Raw genomic sequence first — 15,630 nt, 5'->3', positions numbered from 1 at the left:
ATGAGAACTCTCAGGCCACTGACACACATCTGTTATGGACAAACCTTTCATCTAGCCATGTCGCGTCTCCCACTTACACACAGGAGGAGCTTCAACAAAGTCATTTAGTAGTGAGTTACCACCATGGCAGTGGAAGGAATTCAGCCACTAAATGCCTTAAGTGAAGTCCGCCTTAAGCCCCTTTTTTGGGTCTCTACATTCATAAAAGTAGAGAACACTTACTTTGACAGATCAGTTATGTTCTCGAGTGAAGATGCACTGACCAAAGGGCCGTTCACACCAAGAACGATAACTATAACGATAACTATAAACAAATATCATTCTCGTTAATATGAATGATAACGTTCACATATAATAACTATAATGATAATGACATGAAGAACAATATCATTGGGGATCACTTTCCTAGCGATTTTGAGAACGATAAAAAGCTAACAGCCAATCAGAATCCATAATATTTTAGCCATCACATTCATGAACACGAGGAGAGACTTTTCTTATTGGTCAGTGTAGATGCTTTTATCGTTATGGTTATAGTTATGGTTATAGTTATCGTTATCGTTCTTGGTGTGAATGCTGCTTAACAGTAGCATACACTACTCACAGAGGTACACAATCAATGAACTAATACCGATAGTGGCAAAGTAGACTGGATTGACGTGACCAATTTAAAGCTTTTCCTCCAGTCTCTGATGTAAAAGTAAGTGTTCTCCAGGGTCAGATCAAATAGCATGAGGCACCCCTACATACTTGCAAAAGGAGATCACAATCTTCTCATATTGATATATATAGATTTAATATGGCCTCTTAACATGGAATGGAAAATCCATGGCATCAATCTAGTCCTAATGGATGAACTCCATCTTTTGTCATGGGCAGTGTATCTTGCATTGCATACTTTATTGTGCATACTCTACATTGGTGCATTGCAAGCAGGGTTGGGATGTTAGTGAGCCAGGTTCTGAGGCACTTACTAGCCACCCACATACAGCCCATGGCAGTGAGATTGCACATAACATGTGTAGGCAGAGTTAGTAAAAGCAAGTCTGATATCTTTCTCTTTCTTGCTCACTCTCACTCTCACTCTCACTCTCACTCTCACTCTCACTCTCACTCTCACTCTCACTCTCACTCTCACTCTCACTCTCACTCTCACTCTCACTCTCACTCTCACTCTCAGACCATGGCTCTTGCGCAAAAGCACGCATGCAAGCGTCGCTAGGCAGTCAAGAGCGCTAAACCCTGGTTTCCTCCTTACCATAGCCTGCCATTGAGCCTCGCTTCTCGAGGCAGTGCGGTAGGTCACACATCTGGAATATTGCAACAGTTCAAACGTCATGCATTTCACTCAACACACGGGGGGTGTGGGGGGGGGGGGCACATCACAGAGTCAAAGCAGGCCAACTCCCAGGAGCTTTCACAAGTACACAGGAAACGTGATCGGAGCGAATCAGCCGCGGCCGTGTGCGATGACGCGCCGCGCTAGACGCCACGCACGCTGTGGAGCTGAGCTCTGGGGAGATGGCTGTGGAGCGTTACGGCTACGAGAAGGTGGAGGGAAGGATGGATGGAGGAGGGAAGGTGGTGCTACAGTACACACATGCAGACTGATAGGAGGGGAGTGGTGTGATGAGAGGATGAGAGGAGAGGTGATGGAGAAGGAGAATGGGTGTAGAGGGGGTTCTAGCACCATGACACTGTTCCATGGTCATTGGAAAGGCAATGCAACAATCCTTTCCCATGAAGCCCATCGCATGATATTAGCTCTGACCATGAAAGGCATGCTTATAGTAATTGTAATGCAAAAACATAAATAAAGGATGGTTATAGGGGCATGTCTGTCTACTCTGGCCCACTTTGTCCTCTAAGTTTTAAAAACTAATGAGGCCTCATCATAATCATTCTGATGAGATGGGATGGGAATGAATAACGGTTATGGGAGTGTTTTCCACGGTTTCAGAAAATAACAGTGGTTTAGTGATTTCTCTGCATTTTATGGGAGTCCATGGACGTGACAAAGAAATGGAAAAGGAAAAAATGAGATGAATGACTGAAAAAATACTCTATGATCAGTTTGGCTCAATATAATGTTAAAATACAACTTTCATTATAAATAGGTTGCTTTTGAGTGGACCCAGTCTAAAACAGCCAACTTTGCACAAATAAAAGAGAACTTAACTCTTTAGCTGTAATACCAATCAAATCCTGGTGCAGACAGTCAGTGTGCTACATAGTGACACAAGGCTCTCTAGCTAAGAGGGTCTGTAAGGACTAGTGAGTGCAGAGGGAGTAGAGTGTGCAGTCAATGATGAGGGGCTGATCGTGTGTCATGGTGAGTTGTGAAACCTGACACTCACACTTCCTGCAGCTGGATCCATTTATGAGAGCCTCTCGTTTCACTGTACTGACTGCAGAAGTGAAAACATGTCCTGACTCCTGGGTCCACAACAATATCTTTCCAAACTGTTAAAGAGTGTGTGTGTGTGTGTGTGTGTGCATGCGCACATTTTGAGGGTTTGAGTATGTGACTGTTAGAAGGAGAAGTGAGATGTGACGTGTGTTTTGTGTTTCAGTTCTTGAATGTTCTGATTTAGGTCACAAAGTAGGCAAGTAATAATACACAATCATGTTAATACTTCATAAAGAGTACAGATCACAGATCAGTACGTCTCGTTACCTGTTATGATCTTGGAGGCTGATCCGCAGACTCCATTGGCGGGCGGGTTTGGCGGCGGTGGCACGTTGGGCCGAGGTCTGGGCCTGGGAGCGGGCTTAGGCCTGGGGAGCGAGCCGGTCTGGTGGCCGCCGACCTCGTGGGGAGGAGTGCCCGGCGGGGTGGGGGTTCTGGGGGGAGAAGGGTCAGCCTCGGCACTGCCGCTGCTGCCGCCGCCTGGTGGGGGCTGAGGGGGCGGGTGGCTGGGGGACTGGAAGGACTGGGAACTGGACTGGCGGCGGGGTGTGGCCACAGGGTGAGGGGCGGGGCTGGGGGCGGAGGAGGAGGAGGAGGAAGAGGACAAGGAGGGGTTGGGAGAGGGAGCGGGTCGGCAGGGCGTGACGGATGGAAAGGCTGCAGGGGTGGACGAGGCCGAAGGGGGCTGACTACCGGCCGTCTGGGAGGGTTTGGGTGGAGCCGGGGCCTGCTTCTTTGTACCTGTACACACACACACACACACACACACACACACACACACACACACACACACACACACACACACACACACACACACACACACACACACACACACACACACACACACACACACACACACACACACACACACAAACAGACATTCAGTCAAAGCGACAAGAGTGACAGAGTTAATGGTGCCTCACAATTCCATGCTACAATGTAACAAAAATGTTACTATAATTCACATCATATATATAGCTGAACTTAAGGAGCATACAGTCACTAAATATTAATATCCTCTGCATCTCATACAATCATGTGTCATAAAACAACAGCAAAGATGCTGACTGGAAATCTTACGCATCACAAAATGGCCTCTTTTAATGATTTATGTGCAGTGTGCCCATTTTAAAGGCATACAGTTCTGCAGTAGATGACCTGGACACCACCAGGCTCACTCACCCCTGCGGTTGGATGCAGGGCTGGGCCCTTTGGAGCCTGCAGCTGGGGCCCCGACGCTCAGCTGGCCCTGGGTCCCTCCGGGCGGCCCGTTCCTCTGGGGCTGTGGCGTGGACACCGGGCTGGGGGCGGGCATCTCCCGACTACCCACACTGCAAGACGAGGCAGGACACAACACAAGCATGTGGTCAACCTTACACACACACACACACACACACACACACACACACACACCACGGACATGAACCAACATTGGTCAGATGACATGCCTTCACGGCAAACGGATGTTAGGATCAGTGTTAGTCTCGCACACTGCTTTTACGCGTCAGATTACAATGATAACATCGGTGTGACATTATCGCTTCATGGATGGCCATATAAAAACACAAGCATGATAAGGTAGAGGTGCCTTTGGAGAGTCACTAGATTATCCTAGACAGACGCGTGTGCATTTTCCACACAGAGGGCCCGAGTGACAGACATGCTTGATCACTGGCGTCAGCCGTAGCGTAGCAGACATGCAGTCTACCCCACATCCACATCATGCCCCCACCACGCAGCAGGATGGAGAAGTGACTCAGGCGCGGGTGGAGTGACGGGGCAGCGCACACGAGGACGTCATGGGAGGCCGAATCACACACCCCACCCACACACACACACACACACGCACACACACACACACACACAGAATTAGTGAAGCGCACAGACAAAGCGGCAGCAAGATGGACAGAGGACACATGGAAGTGAATGGAAGTGGATACCGGCGCTACAGTGAGGCAGCCAAAGCTGAGGAGGAGGAGGAGGAGGAGGAGGAGGAGGAGGACGGGTGCTGGGAGGAAGAAGAGGACGAGGTCGTCTAGGAGCGGCACTGGTGAGAGACTCTGGTGAATGCTGTGCCACTTGCCATTCAGAATTTCCTGATCTTCAACCCACGGGGTGCATTCATATACAAGCATGTGAGCAAATCTGGGTGACATGATTGTTCTTCGTGTGGATAGTGTGACATGTGAAACGCTATGGCTAAAATTAGAATATGGATTATTCATTGCAATGGATTCAGAAGGAGTGAAGGGAGTCGACCGAAGTGGAATGACTCGACCGAATCTATATCACGTGACACGAGTTACAGTAAGTACTACTAAAATAACCAATGATGTGAGATTTTAAGAGGCTCTGATGATTCCATCCATCTAACTATCTAATTCATCCACTAATCCATCCAGGGATTTACGTGGGAAGAATGGACCAATGCTGTAAGATCTTGACAATGAGGGCCAAAGGTGTACAAAACGTGTCTGTATACTGTACAATCTTTTTTGGCAGATGACCCTATTTTGAAGTCACAAAATGTTGGCGACCCCAATCATTCACAACATCTCTGTTGTAACATCCAGTCAAGAGTGGTACTTTGGTTTTGGTACAGTACGCTGATCAAGTATGATTATGTCAATCAAACATCTTATGTGGCCTGTCTAAGTTTATTTTTACGTAGCCAGATTGTAATGAGGGATCCGATTAGTTACTTCACTGGGATACCATGGGGTTTAACATATTGTTTCATTTTATATATATTTTAATGCAATGTACTAGTCAATTGTAAGATGCCCAGTATCTCAGACGACCCCACTTGCATTTCGGGTGACTACATGGGGTCCTGACCCCAAGGTATAAATATTCCTGATATAGCTTAAACAAACAGGCTCTTTTAAACTTGCTTTCATTGTCAACAAGTTAACTAGAGAGTGCTAGCGAGCCACTGAGTTCAGTATTTTTGGATGATTTGAGAGCCTGATGGCTATGGGGAGTGTGAGGAAACTTTATGACTCAGCCACTATCAGCACTTCCACAGCGGCTTGCTTGGCTCTGGAAAGTCACGGGGACGGGGACCTGGCGTGTCACACGTAATCTTTTCTGACTTCTCCTGACGACAGACGACCGTCAAGAGACGCCACCGCCACCATCATCATCACCACCAGAGGGCCAATCAGGGCCGGGCAGGAGCTCCTTACCTGCTCTCCTGCTCAGCAGCCTGCTGCTGGAGATGCTGCTGAAGCTGCTGCTGCACAGCTTGAAGCGCGAGAGCCCCGGCGGACAGCAGCAGCGGGCCGGCCTGGCCGCCCTCCCAGCCCAGCGGGGAGGCCTCGGCCTGGGCATGGCTGACCTCGGCGCCGGCCCCGGCCCCGGCCTCCTCCTCGGCGGAGGGGGGCAGCGGAGGCTGGAAGGGCGGCGAGGCGAACGGCTGCTTTCGGATAGAGTTGCTGACTCGACGCACGGGCTCGGGCTGTTTGCTAGCGGGGCTAGAGAGGAGAGGTGGGGGGAGGGAGTGAGTGAAGGAGATCACACACACACACACACACACACACACACACACACACATACACACACTCACACACTCACACACTCACACACTCACACACTCACACACTCACACACTCACACACTCACACACACACACACACACTCACACACACTCACTCACACACACCTCATGCCAGCATACACACCCAAACCACACCAACAGAACACACCCACAGGAGAAGATAAGACAGAGAGGGAGAAGACACCTCAGGGCTGAGAGGAAGGGAGAGGAAGGGGAGGAGACACACAACTACTTCTGCCACCACAGCAACAAAGACACAAGCGCAGCACAGACTCACACATATGAAGTGTGTTGGAGAAGAGCATTTATCTATGCTTTAACTGGACACAGGGCATCAAGGGAGGGTCAATGTGGACATTTGTAACAGGCAAATCCATATCATGATTCCTCTTCATTTAAGGCCAACTAGTGGTATCTTTTGGTATAAGTTTCATTTTATAATAACGTTACTGTGGTCTCACAGCCATGATTATTCAATAAAATCTGTATCTCTACTGTACATCACTAATGAGAAAACAATCAATAAATAATCAAAAGTGTTTCAGTGGTTGGATATCTGTATGGACTTGGTGAGTTTAACACTGACAGAAACGCTGCATACAGGACAGGACATGGCAAGACTCTCTGACTCGCTCGAATTTATGACTTTACAGCAGCTGAGTGGTCACATGACTTCTCTGAACTTCACAACCTTTGAACTCCTTCAAGAAGTGGATGCAAGTTTCTGACATACAGTATATGATCATTTCGACCATTTCGGTTATTTAGAAAACACGTCTGCTACATTAACATTTAGCTGACTGATCTGCTTCACCAATGAGAAGAATGATTCATCTATACTGTATATGTGCTACCCTCATAAAGCACTGCGCTGATCGTTTACAGTAGGCAGCACCCAGCGCCTGCGCTAACAGAGCTCGGCCAGACCCTGACTCGGCAATCTTTCCCAGATTAAAAGCGATATTGATGGTGCGGCCAGCATGTGTCACGCATTAACCTTTTCCACAATTAATGATTTCTCGTCAATAGCCATTAGCAACTGGGAGTAAAAGACACCTCCATTTTTATTGGGTTTCATTGTAGTTTTACAGTGGTCGATAGGACACAATCAACAAGACAACAACAACAAAAAAATCCTTTTTCTCTTTTCAAAACCCTCTCTTTTTTTAACAGAGGCAGAGGTTCAAAAGGGTCAAAGGTGACTCAGGGGGAGGCGAGGGCGTCTCGCACGACTATGGACTCGTTGGCCACCGTGTACAGCGCCGAGACGCTGGCGGCGGGCTGCGAGTCCTGCCTACGCAGCCGCGGCTGGGACGGGTACCTGTCTTTGCGCTGGCTCTCGCTGCCGCTGCTGCTGCTGCTACCGCCGCCGCCGCCGCCATCGCCGCTCGCGGGGGGCCCCGTCATGCTGCCCGGCCGTCGGCGCTCCAGGGTGGGGGGCGCGTCCGAGTCCAGGGGGCCCGGGGAACCGGGGTGGCCGGTCGGGTGCGCGGGCGCGGTGAACATGCCCGACACGTTGAACTCCACCTCTGCGGAGAGAGCGAGAGAAAACACAGCGAGGCCCTTGAGAGACACGCAGCTGATCTGGCACAAGAGCAGAACAAACCATGCTGGACATGGGAAGTGAGCGTGCTTAAAGAAAGAAGCGAAGGACAGCACTCTTCAGATTTTCCTTATTTTATACGCCTACAAACGTTTCGGGCATTCGCCATTACACGCTGAAGAAGGGCTCTGCCCAAAACGTTCGTAGGCGAATAAAGTAAGGAAAATCTGAAGAGTGCTGTCCTTCGCTTCTTTCTTTCATCTATGTTTTACCTGGGATTCAGCACCCAGTTAAAGACTTGAATTTATTAAGGTGATAGTGTGAGCGCGTCTCCCCCACTTCACAAGTGAGTGCGCTTGTAAGAAAGCTAACACAAGAGAGATAAGAGCTGGAGGAAGAAAAAGTCAGCTAAAACCCAATAGGTGCTCACACATGTCACTCAACATTCGTCGCTAACGCTTCTCTTTTAAACCGTCTGAGTGACCGATTTACATGCGGACACGGCTCAGTGCCCACTGGCCTACATCATGCACACAGTGACCACATACAGGTCTGACCAGACAGGCATGAAGGCAAAGGTCATTTGAGGACAGAGGGGATTAAGAGTGAGGATGGTGTCCTTGTAATAAATTACATTTGTATTAGAGACATTGGAAACAATGAAATGCAAATGATTTAAATTATATAGTTTCACTCGATGGTAAATCATCACCATGGTTGGACAATCACCATGGGACCGAGAAGAGAGAAAAGTTCAAGGGCTATTTCTACAGCAGATGGGTCCTACCATCGGGGAAGAACCAGTCCGCGTGCTGAATGATGGGCTCGATGATGGTTACCACATGGACCGAGGTTGCTGCTGCCATCTCGGCCAGAGATCTGAGGGAGGAGAGGACAGAGAAGGCCATGACCGAGACTCTGCGACGACACACTGCAAGCCATGGGTGACCGTATGTGGAAAGACAGGCACACATATACACACACAGAGAGAGAGACACACACACACACACAGAGACACACACAGAGAGAGACACACAGACAAACACACACACACTTTGTTCTGTCTGTGTGGTATTTCATCGCTGATATTTTCTACACACATGAGAAAAGAGAGAAAAGAATCCTACCCTTCGGTTTTAGCCCAGAGGAGGTTTGGTCCCAACACTATGGCAATGTTGCTGGGAGTCATCTTGTTCACATCACTGTCCTGAGCAAGCTTAGCCAGGAACTTAATCAAATACCTGAGGACAAAAAATTTACTCTTGCAATTACGTGAGACACTAAGCAAACAGCCACATATACACTCTAGCCTGGGAATTAAACCCTTCAGACACTCATAAAGAAGCTATGACATTTGGCTGTGGACTGATTCCCACATCTGCGCTGCAGTTACTTGCAATGTGCCACGACATGAACGCACTTGCTACCTTGACTACTCGAACTTAATAGCTCAGCTAAAATGGCACCAGACAGAGCTAAGTCCCACTGGGATAAAAACACACAAAAAACAACTAGAAGAAAATACATCTCCACAAGTCAGGATTTTTCTTTTCTGTCATTTCATGTTTCCAAACTATGTTGGCAAGAGTTGTGGACGTTTCTTTGGCTCATCCAAACTAAGACAAGGCCTTGCTCATAACTCTGTTGTATGACTGAATATGGAGATAGGCCTAATGCAAGAAAGGTACAGTCAAACTGTATCATTTGTTTCCATGTGGGAGTAACCAGGTGTAATGTCCACAATGCTTTAACTACACATTTGGTTCTTAGCAAACTAAGCTCATCTGATAGACAGATTTCCTGTTTACTAACAAAACTAGATGCGCGCGCACCCACGGGGCAGAAGACGCCGAATGGCCGGTCTTAACGTTATAAAGTTAACCTAATAACCAGCTGCTGTACGCTATAATCGGCATTTTTTGTATGCCACTGTTGTCTAAATGATGATAACATCTCATTTATGAGCTTATTTCAGAGTTTGTCGTTCGTTTTCATTATTTATAAAACATCGTCTTTTTGGCGGTTTTGGTGGTTTCTGGCAAATATATGCATTACTTTACATTCCTGAACATTCTCTAACCATCGTCATATCGAATAGTGCTGTTTTCGGCACTAAAATTCATTTTAATATTTTCACGGAGAGCAGCTGCTTTATGCTGTTCATGGTGCTTTCTGCCCCTTGCGTGCGCGCGCATGTTTTCGAGAAATCTATGTATAGGATTTGCAGCAGTTTACAGACTGGGACGGTCTCTCTTTAGATACCATTCTTAGCCAGTTTAAAATACAGTAGGAAAGCTAATCAAGCACCAACAAGTTTGAAAAATAGGCCGTCAAGTCTGATTCAAATGAATTTCAAATTTCAGATGTCCTACTGTCGAGACATTGCCACTACAAACACACAAACAGACTCCGACACACACACACACATACAGACGCACTTAAAATTGGCATGGTGGTTCTTTGGCATTTTATCACAGGTCACCCATAGCGCCTGGAGCCGTTTGTCTGGATCTGGAACGCTGCAGAGAGAGAGAGAGAGAGAGAGAGAGAGAGAGAGAGAGAGAGAGAGAGAGAGAGAGAGAGAGAGAGAGAGAGAGAGAGAGAGAGAGAGAGAGAGAGAGAGAGAGAGAGAGAGAGAGAGGGGGGGGGGAGAACGAAAGAGAGCGACAGAGCTGTTTATTTCATACACATATCTCTCAAGCACACACCTGATGCTGCATGCATGAACATACATTACACACCCAAACAAATACACTGATCTACACTAAAGATGCACTGACTCAGGATATGCTGGGCCGACGTGGTTTTACCTTGATGCTTGGAGCCAGTCATCATAGAGGTGAAAGGTCATGAGAGGCTCAGGCAGCTCCCTCAGGTAAGACTTCAGGGCTCCTGCAGACACGGCCAGGAAAGGAGAAGAGGAGAGAAGGAGCGAGGAAACGAGAGAGCGAAAAAAAAGGAGAGATAAAAGCAGGAAAACACGAGTGAGTGACCGCAAGCTAATGTGGAATATCTGAGTGTTTAGAGCCAGAGCCAGAGCCAATGGAAATGAAAGGCTGCTTCGCCTGATTTTAAGAGCTGTTCCGACCCCAGCCTTTTCTTGAACCATTTCCTGGCCGTTAATACACTCTGCTGGGTCGCTCTTGGGGGCAAGGGCAGTTTCATATGGCAATGCCATTTATCACAATCAGTGAGCTAAGACATGTGTCTGATTACATTTAGGTGATAATTATTGCATAGTATAGGGAAGCATTCTGTGGCCACCACTGAAGTCAGCCTTTTACAATACTAATCCAAATCCATCACAACTCATTAATGAGCTCCACAAAACGCAGACTGGATGCGGTCCAGAATCAAAGATTTTCGGCTATATATATTTCAGTGAGCGCATTTTGAAGGTTGTGGTTAGAGTTGGACCGTACCAGCCACGGCATGGGGGTCGGAGTAGAAATCCTCCAGCTGGGACGTGGAACAGTCCAGAGCGGCCTTAAGCTTCTTCAGTTTGGAGGCCCCTGCGGCAAGCCGGAAGAGACCCTGAACGATGGAATTTGAGGAACAAATCAACAGTTCACACATTTATTAATAAAGAGCAGTACACAAAATGTGTGAAGTGGTTCATACAGCGCAGATTCTATTTTGATTATCAGACTTTCACATCTTCTAGAGGAAGGTGCAAGGCATCTCTCTACAAGCCTGCATGGAGGGGAAATGATCTCTTTTCAGGTCTAAAGTTAACAACAGTAGTCTGGGTTAGAGGAAAGGAGAAAGGAGAAGCGGTGTGACTGACAGCAGCAAACACATAGCTGTATGTTGTTACTGTACATTTCATTGTGTTGTTCACGTTTCCCTTATTGTTGAAAGCTAGATTCTAAACGTTTTGAAGGTACAGTATGTCTAAAGATAGGTAGGCAGTGTTGATAACACAATTGAATTAATTTGAAAAGTTATTAGTCATGACATGAGCATAGCTGTTGTTACTGTGACTGTTGTGGTATGTTTGATGGTCTCAAACCACCCAAACTATTCATTATGGTTTTGTGCTCTGGGTCGAAAAGGGAAATTGCTTTTACAGCACAGCGTTGCCACATACTGTACTTTGCAAGTAAGCTAGCTGTTTTTTATCAGTATCATATGTGTCGTCACTGACTCACTGGTGTTTGTGAGGCCATTCCGTTGGCTCTAAGCTAGCCAGCCTGCTAGTTGTAGACACGTGTGTCATACTGTAATAATCTACCTCTTAAACCTGTGTAGCCTTCCTCTGTGGAACTGCTCATGGACTCTTAACCAGCCAGTCAGAACTCAAAACCTCCCACCCACACTTTATTTTGCTCTAGCCTGTCTAGAATGTGCCTCCAGGATATCAGCATTGGTTCCTGGCTCAGACTACAAGGCTGTAAAGGCTTTGGGGCTTGGATCAAATGTTGAGCCTGACCAGAAACTCAACTCCCTATACCTCTGTAACTGAACCTCTAGCTCCAGAAATATATATGCGTTTTTGACTTTAGTCATCATTTTTTTTTTTTATTCTTCATGTTAGTGATACGCAGACAGACTTGTGTGTCTAGCCAGAACCAGTAAATGATGACCGCACAATGTAAAAGATAAAGGGGAAAAGAAAAGTAAAAACTATTTTGGAATCATTTTATAGGCTAATGGTGGAGATGACAACCTCTCTGGAGACATACGAGCAAAGAAAGACAAACAGCCAAGAGGTTCTGTGATAATAGCCCAGACCAATAAAACACTCAAGAGCCTGGTCTGTGTGTACATTTGTATGCTCAACGGGGTACAGTATTTTGGTAGACAGTGTATGGAGTAAAACTTCCGTCACCTTAAACCGAATTTGAATATGTTGTATTTGTATTTGAATGGCTGAATTTGAGCAATTCTATTGGAAAAACAATTTTGAATGTTGAAATTGAATTCCTTTGATTGGAACTGAATCCCAGTCAACTTGAAATGTACAGTGTTTTCACTCTTCAAGTATCTTTGCATGAACGCTCGGTGTTTGTTTATATCTATGAGCTGGTACAGTATATGGCATGAGTGTACTACAGAACGCATCCTGTTTTAGTAACTGCGTGTGTGCCTCTGCATGCTATGCTGCAGAGTGCAGACTGCGGTCTTTGGTATTATTTGCCCTCAATGGTGCCTTCCAGGCAGCGCTGCCTTCAAGGCACTACTCCCCTCAGTTTAGGGGTAGGATGAGAGTTGAGGGGGTTAAGGTTAGGAATAGGGTAAAGGTAGTGCCTTTTAGGCTGTGCTGCCTAGAAGGTGCCGTTGGGGGCAAAAAAACACCATTGAGCACAGAACGCATCCTGCTTTAGTAACTGCGTGCGTGTCTCTGCATGCTGCAGAGTGCAGAGTGCATGCTGTTTAGGCGTGAGGATGTGGTGTACTGTAGCCTACCTCCTCCTTCATGCCCGTCTCCAGCAGCATCATCACGCAGGCCTCGAGGGGCAGGGCGATGTCCCGGCCGCTCCGCTTCAGGTGGTCGTCCAGGGCCGAGCCGAAGGCGGGCTGCTCCGTCCACGAGTCTGCAGCACGGCGGACGGACACAGGGAGAGAGCGTCACGGCCTGGCCTCCAGATGGAGCAACACCCACCAGGAGAACAGGAGAAGTGGGATGGGGAGGAGGGGCAGTCAGTCACCCCTCCGCCCTTTGATATACAGTATGATTACATAAACAAACCCCCAGATCAAGAGAACCGATGGTTTCATGTTTTGATGTTTTGTTTCCTGCTTTGTTTGGCCTTGTAATGGAGTTAGTGAGGGGATTTCAACATGAACCAGAAATAAATATGGCTTAGTCGCTACTCGCTAAATCCATTCTCCCTTTCACATATTCCATAGTGCATTACCGTCAAGGCTCTTACCGCCTTCCTCTTCTTGCTGTTTATATCTGCTAATGAGCATCTGATGGAAATAGCTGAGAGCAGATTGCATACAGAAGAGGCCATATTGATTTCAAATATGCTGAGATCGACGGCCACTTAAGCAGAAATGACAGTGGAAGGAAGTCTTCATTTGAAAGTGGTCCACAAGATGATTATAACTGATTTTAAACAAAAATAAACCCAAATTCAACCCCAAAACTATTCAACCATAGGGTAATAGCTAGAGATATAGATCTTTTCTTGTCAGATTGGCACAAAAAATAAACCACCCAGCAAATTTGTAAGAAAGCAAATAATACTGGTTCAATTCACTTAAGTACAATAACTCCTCTGCACAGATACATTCTATCTCGTGCTTTTCATGTTCCGCAGAAAAACAGCTAACAGGTTTCACCAGCTGAGGATGACATAATGAGCTTCTCTTCCACATGTGTTTTAACTTCCTGACTGCTCCACCTCTCAGTAGTGCCGCCGATGTCACTTCAGGTTAATCAGCTACACCGAAACGCTCTTGCCTAAGGAGGTCTCACATGTCACATGTAAAAGATTACAAAGGGGAGTTTTTTTGTACAGTATTTCCACTCTACGGAGAGCGAACTGAGAGGTATCTGCTTTACATTAGAACAAAGGGAGTTGAAGCAGAATGAATTGACTTGTTACGCAGTGTCACATTTCATTTCCCCTCTTCACGGTTACACTTGGCACACGCCGCTCACGGCTCTCTGAAGTGAACACGCAGCTGGCACCTGAGCGCCGGAGTTCATAAAAACCGGCACCAGACCGTAGCCACGCCACGCCAGCAAAGCAACCGACTGCGCCGTGGCCCTGTGGTCGTTACCTTGCTGGGACTGAATGCTGGGAAGGACTCTTTCAATAGCGGCTAGCGATCGTCTGTGGTAGTCGGCCTGGGCTTCTAATAACTGGAAACAATGAAAAAACAACCACAAATTCATAGTCAAATTCCACATGTATGTCTCATTCCACAAAAAAAGCTGTTAAATCAAAGCTTAAGTTCCTATATTCAGGTTTTTCGATTTCCATTTTGAACCTTATGACCGTGGGACTCAGAGTTTGACATTTAAAGCATTAAGATACTGTCTAACTCCGGTACCCCGTTATTAACTCCAAACCCACACTGTTCCTTACCGTCTTGTAAATAACTTATCCTCAAGCCTGGATGTACTCCACATAGTCATATAGATACAGTATATAGTCTCTTCCGCCAACAGAGTGAGATCATATGGTTCCCACTAGTACATACCGTGACATAATAGCGGGCATAATCCCCCTCCTTTGAGAAGAAGCTGTACATGTCTGCAGCCAGCTGATCCTGTGCAGGAAAAATAGGAATGAGATCAGTGGCCAGAGGATTAGTTCTGTATATTTCTCAGAAAGAAACCAAATGGAATTCTATACGCATATGACAACACCCTAGATATTCCTGTCTGTTCATATAGCAACTGTTGGAGAAACAAGGCATAACAATGACAATAAACTTCCACTACATGTTTCACCTGGCTCTGATGGGCACCATTATGCTAATCTTTTAACATTAGCATCATGAAAAAAACAACAGCTATATGAATAGCAGCACCTCCCAGATGTTTCATGAGATGACATTATGGTCCAGCCAATCCTACAGTACATGCAGGAACTGTTAAGAGTGCAGTTATATGTCCCACAGTGTGCATAACAAATAAAATAAGAGCTAGTACACTTGATGCCTACTCATAAAGCCTCCATCTGGTTCCTTGTTTTCCTCCTATGTCAAGTGGCAAGATTCCAAGACTAGAACTCCTATCTCTATAAATCATCTCTGATTTGGCTACTCAACAGGCTCACTTCATTCATTGCAACCTATTGGGGCAAGAGCTGATCCTGAATCAGCTTTCGGGCCCCTAGTGACCATCATTAGCACAGACAGCGACTGTTGTCTTTTCACGGGCATCTCATAATAGTGCGCTTTGTTCGTGGCCATTCATCAGATTCCTGAGCGGGTCGAGAGGCCTCTGGAGGAATGAGCCACGGTCATCTCCTCCTCATCCCCTCCTCCCGTGCCTCAACAGGGCTCAGGCATGGACCATTAAGAAGGACAATGGTGGCTCTCAACATCTCTCCTCGATCCTCGATAGCTCGGTCCTCGAGGGGCGTTTCCACTGATCTATAACTAACACTGGATAGACTATCCCATTGTTGCCGCCCCATCATTCTATATCTAGAT

General features: G+C 46.8%; 1 protein-coding gene across 3 annotated transcripts in view; it reads right to left on the bottom strand.

Annotated features, from left to right (window-relative positions):
* Positions 1–15,630, bottom strand: part of arhgap17b (Rho GTPase activating protein 17b) — a 30,840-nt gene that overhangs the window by 1,831 nt on the left and 13,379 nt on the right. Inside the window, exons 8-20 of one of the 3 annotated variants that reach the window (XM_062532144.1) lie at positions 14,671–14,739; positions 14,248–14,329; positions 12,922–13,049; positions 10,935–11,046; positions 10,323–10,404; positions 9,951–10,031; positions 8,640–8,753; positions 8,300–8,391; positions 7,291–7,498; positions 5,599–5,886; positions 3,593–3,741; positions 2,678–3,151; positions 1,259–1,310 (exon numbers count right to left, since the gene is read on the bottom strand). In XM_062532144.1, coding sequence (XP_062388128.1) covers positions 1,303–1,310; positions 2,678–3,151; positions 3,593–3,741; positions 5,599–5,886; positions 7,291–7,498; positions 8,300–8,391; positions 8,640–8,753; positions 9,951–10,031; positions 10,323–10,404; positions 10,935–11,046; positions 12,922–13,049; positions 14,248–14,329; positions 14,671–14,739 — 1,887 coding nt within the window. In that variant the 3' untranslated portion in view covers positions 1,259–1,302. The remainder of the gene's footprint in view (positions 1–1,258; positions 1,311–2,677; positions 3,152–3,592; positions 3,742–5,598; positions 5,887–7,290; positions 7,499–8,299; positions 8,392–8,639; positions 8,754–9,950; positions 10,032–10,322; positions 10,405–10,934; positions 11,047–12,921; positions 13,050–14,247; positions 14,330–14,670; positions 14,740–15,630) is intronic. The other 2 variants (XM_062532142.1, XM_062532145.1) reach the window with 2 other exon arrangements.

Source organism: Sardina pilchardus, chromosome 3 (genome assembly GCF_963854185.1).
Source record: "Sardina pilchardus chromosome 3, fSarPil1.1, whole genome shotgun sequence".
Classification (NCBI taxonomy): domain Eukaryota; kingdom Metazoa; phylum Chordata; class Actinopteri; order Clupeiformes; family Clupeidae; genus Sardina; species Sardina pilchardus.
This window is presented reverse-complemented; position numbering and strand designations above follow the sequence as displayed.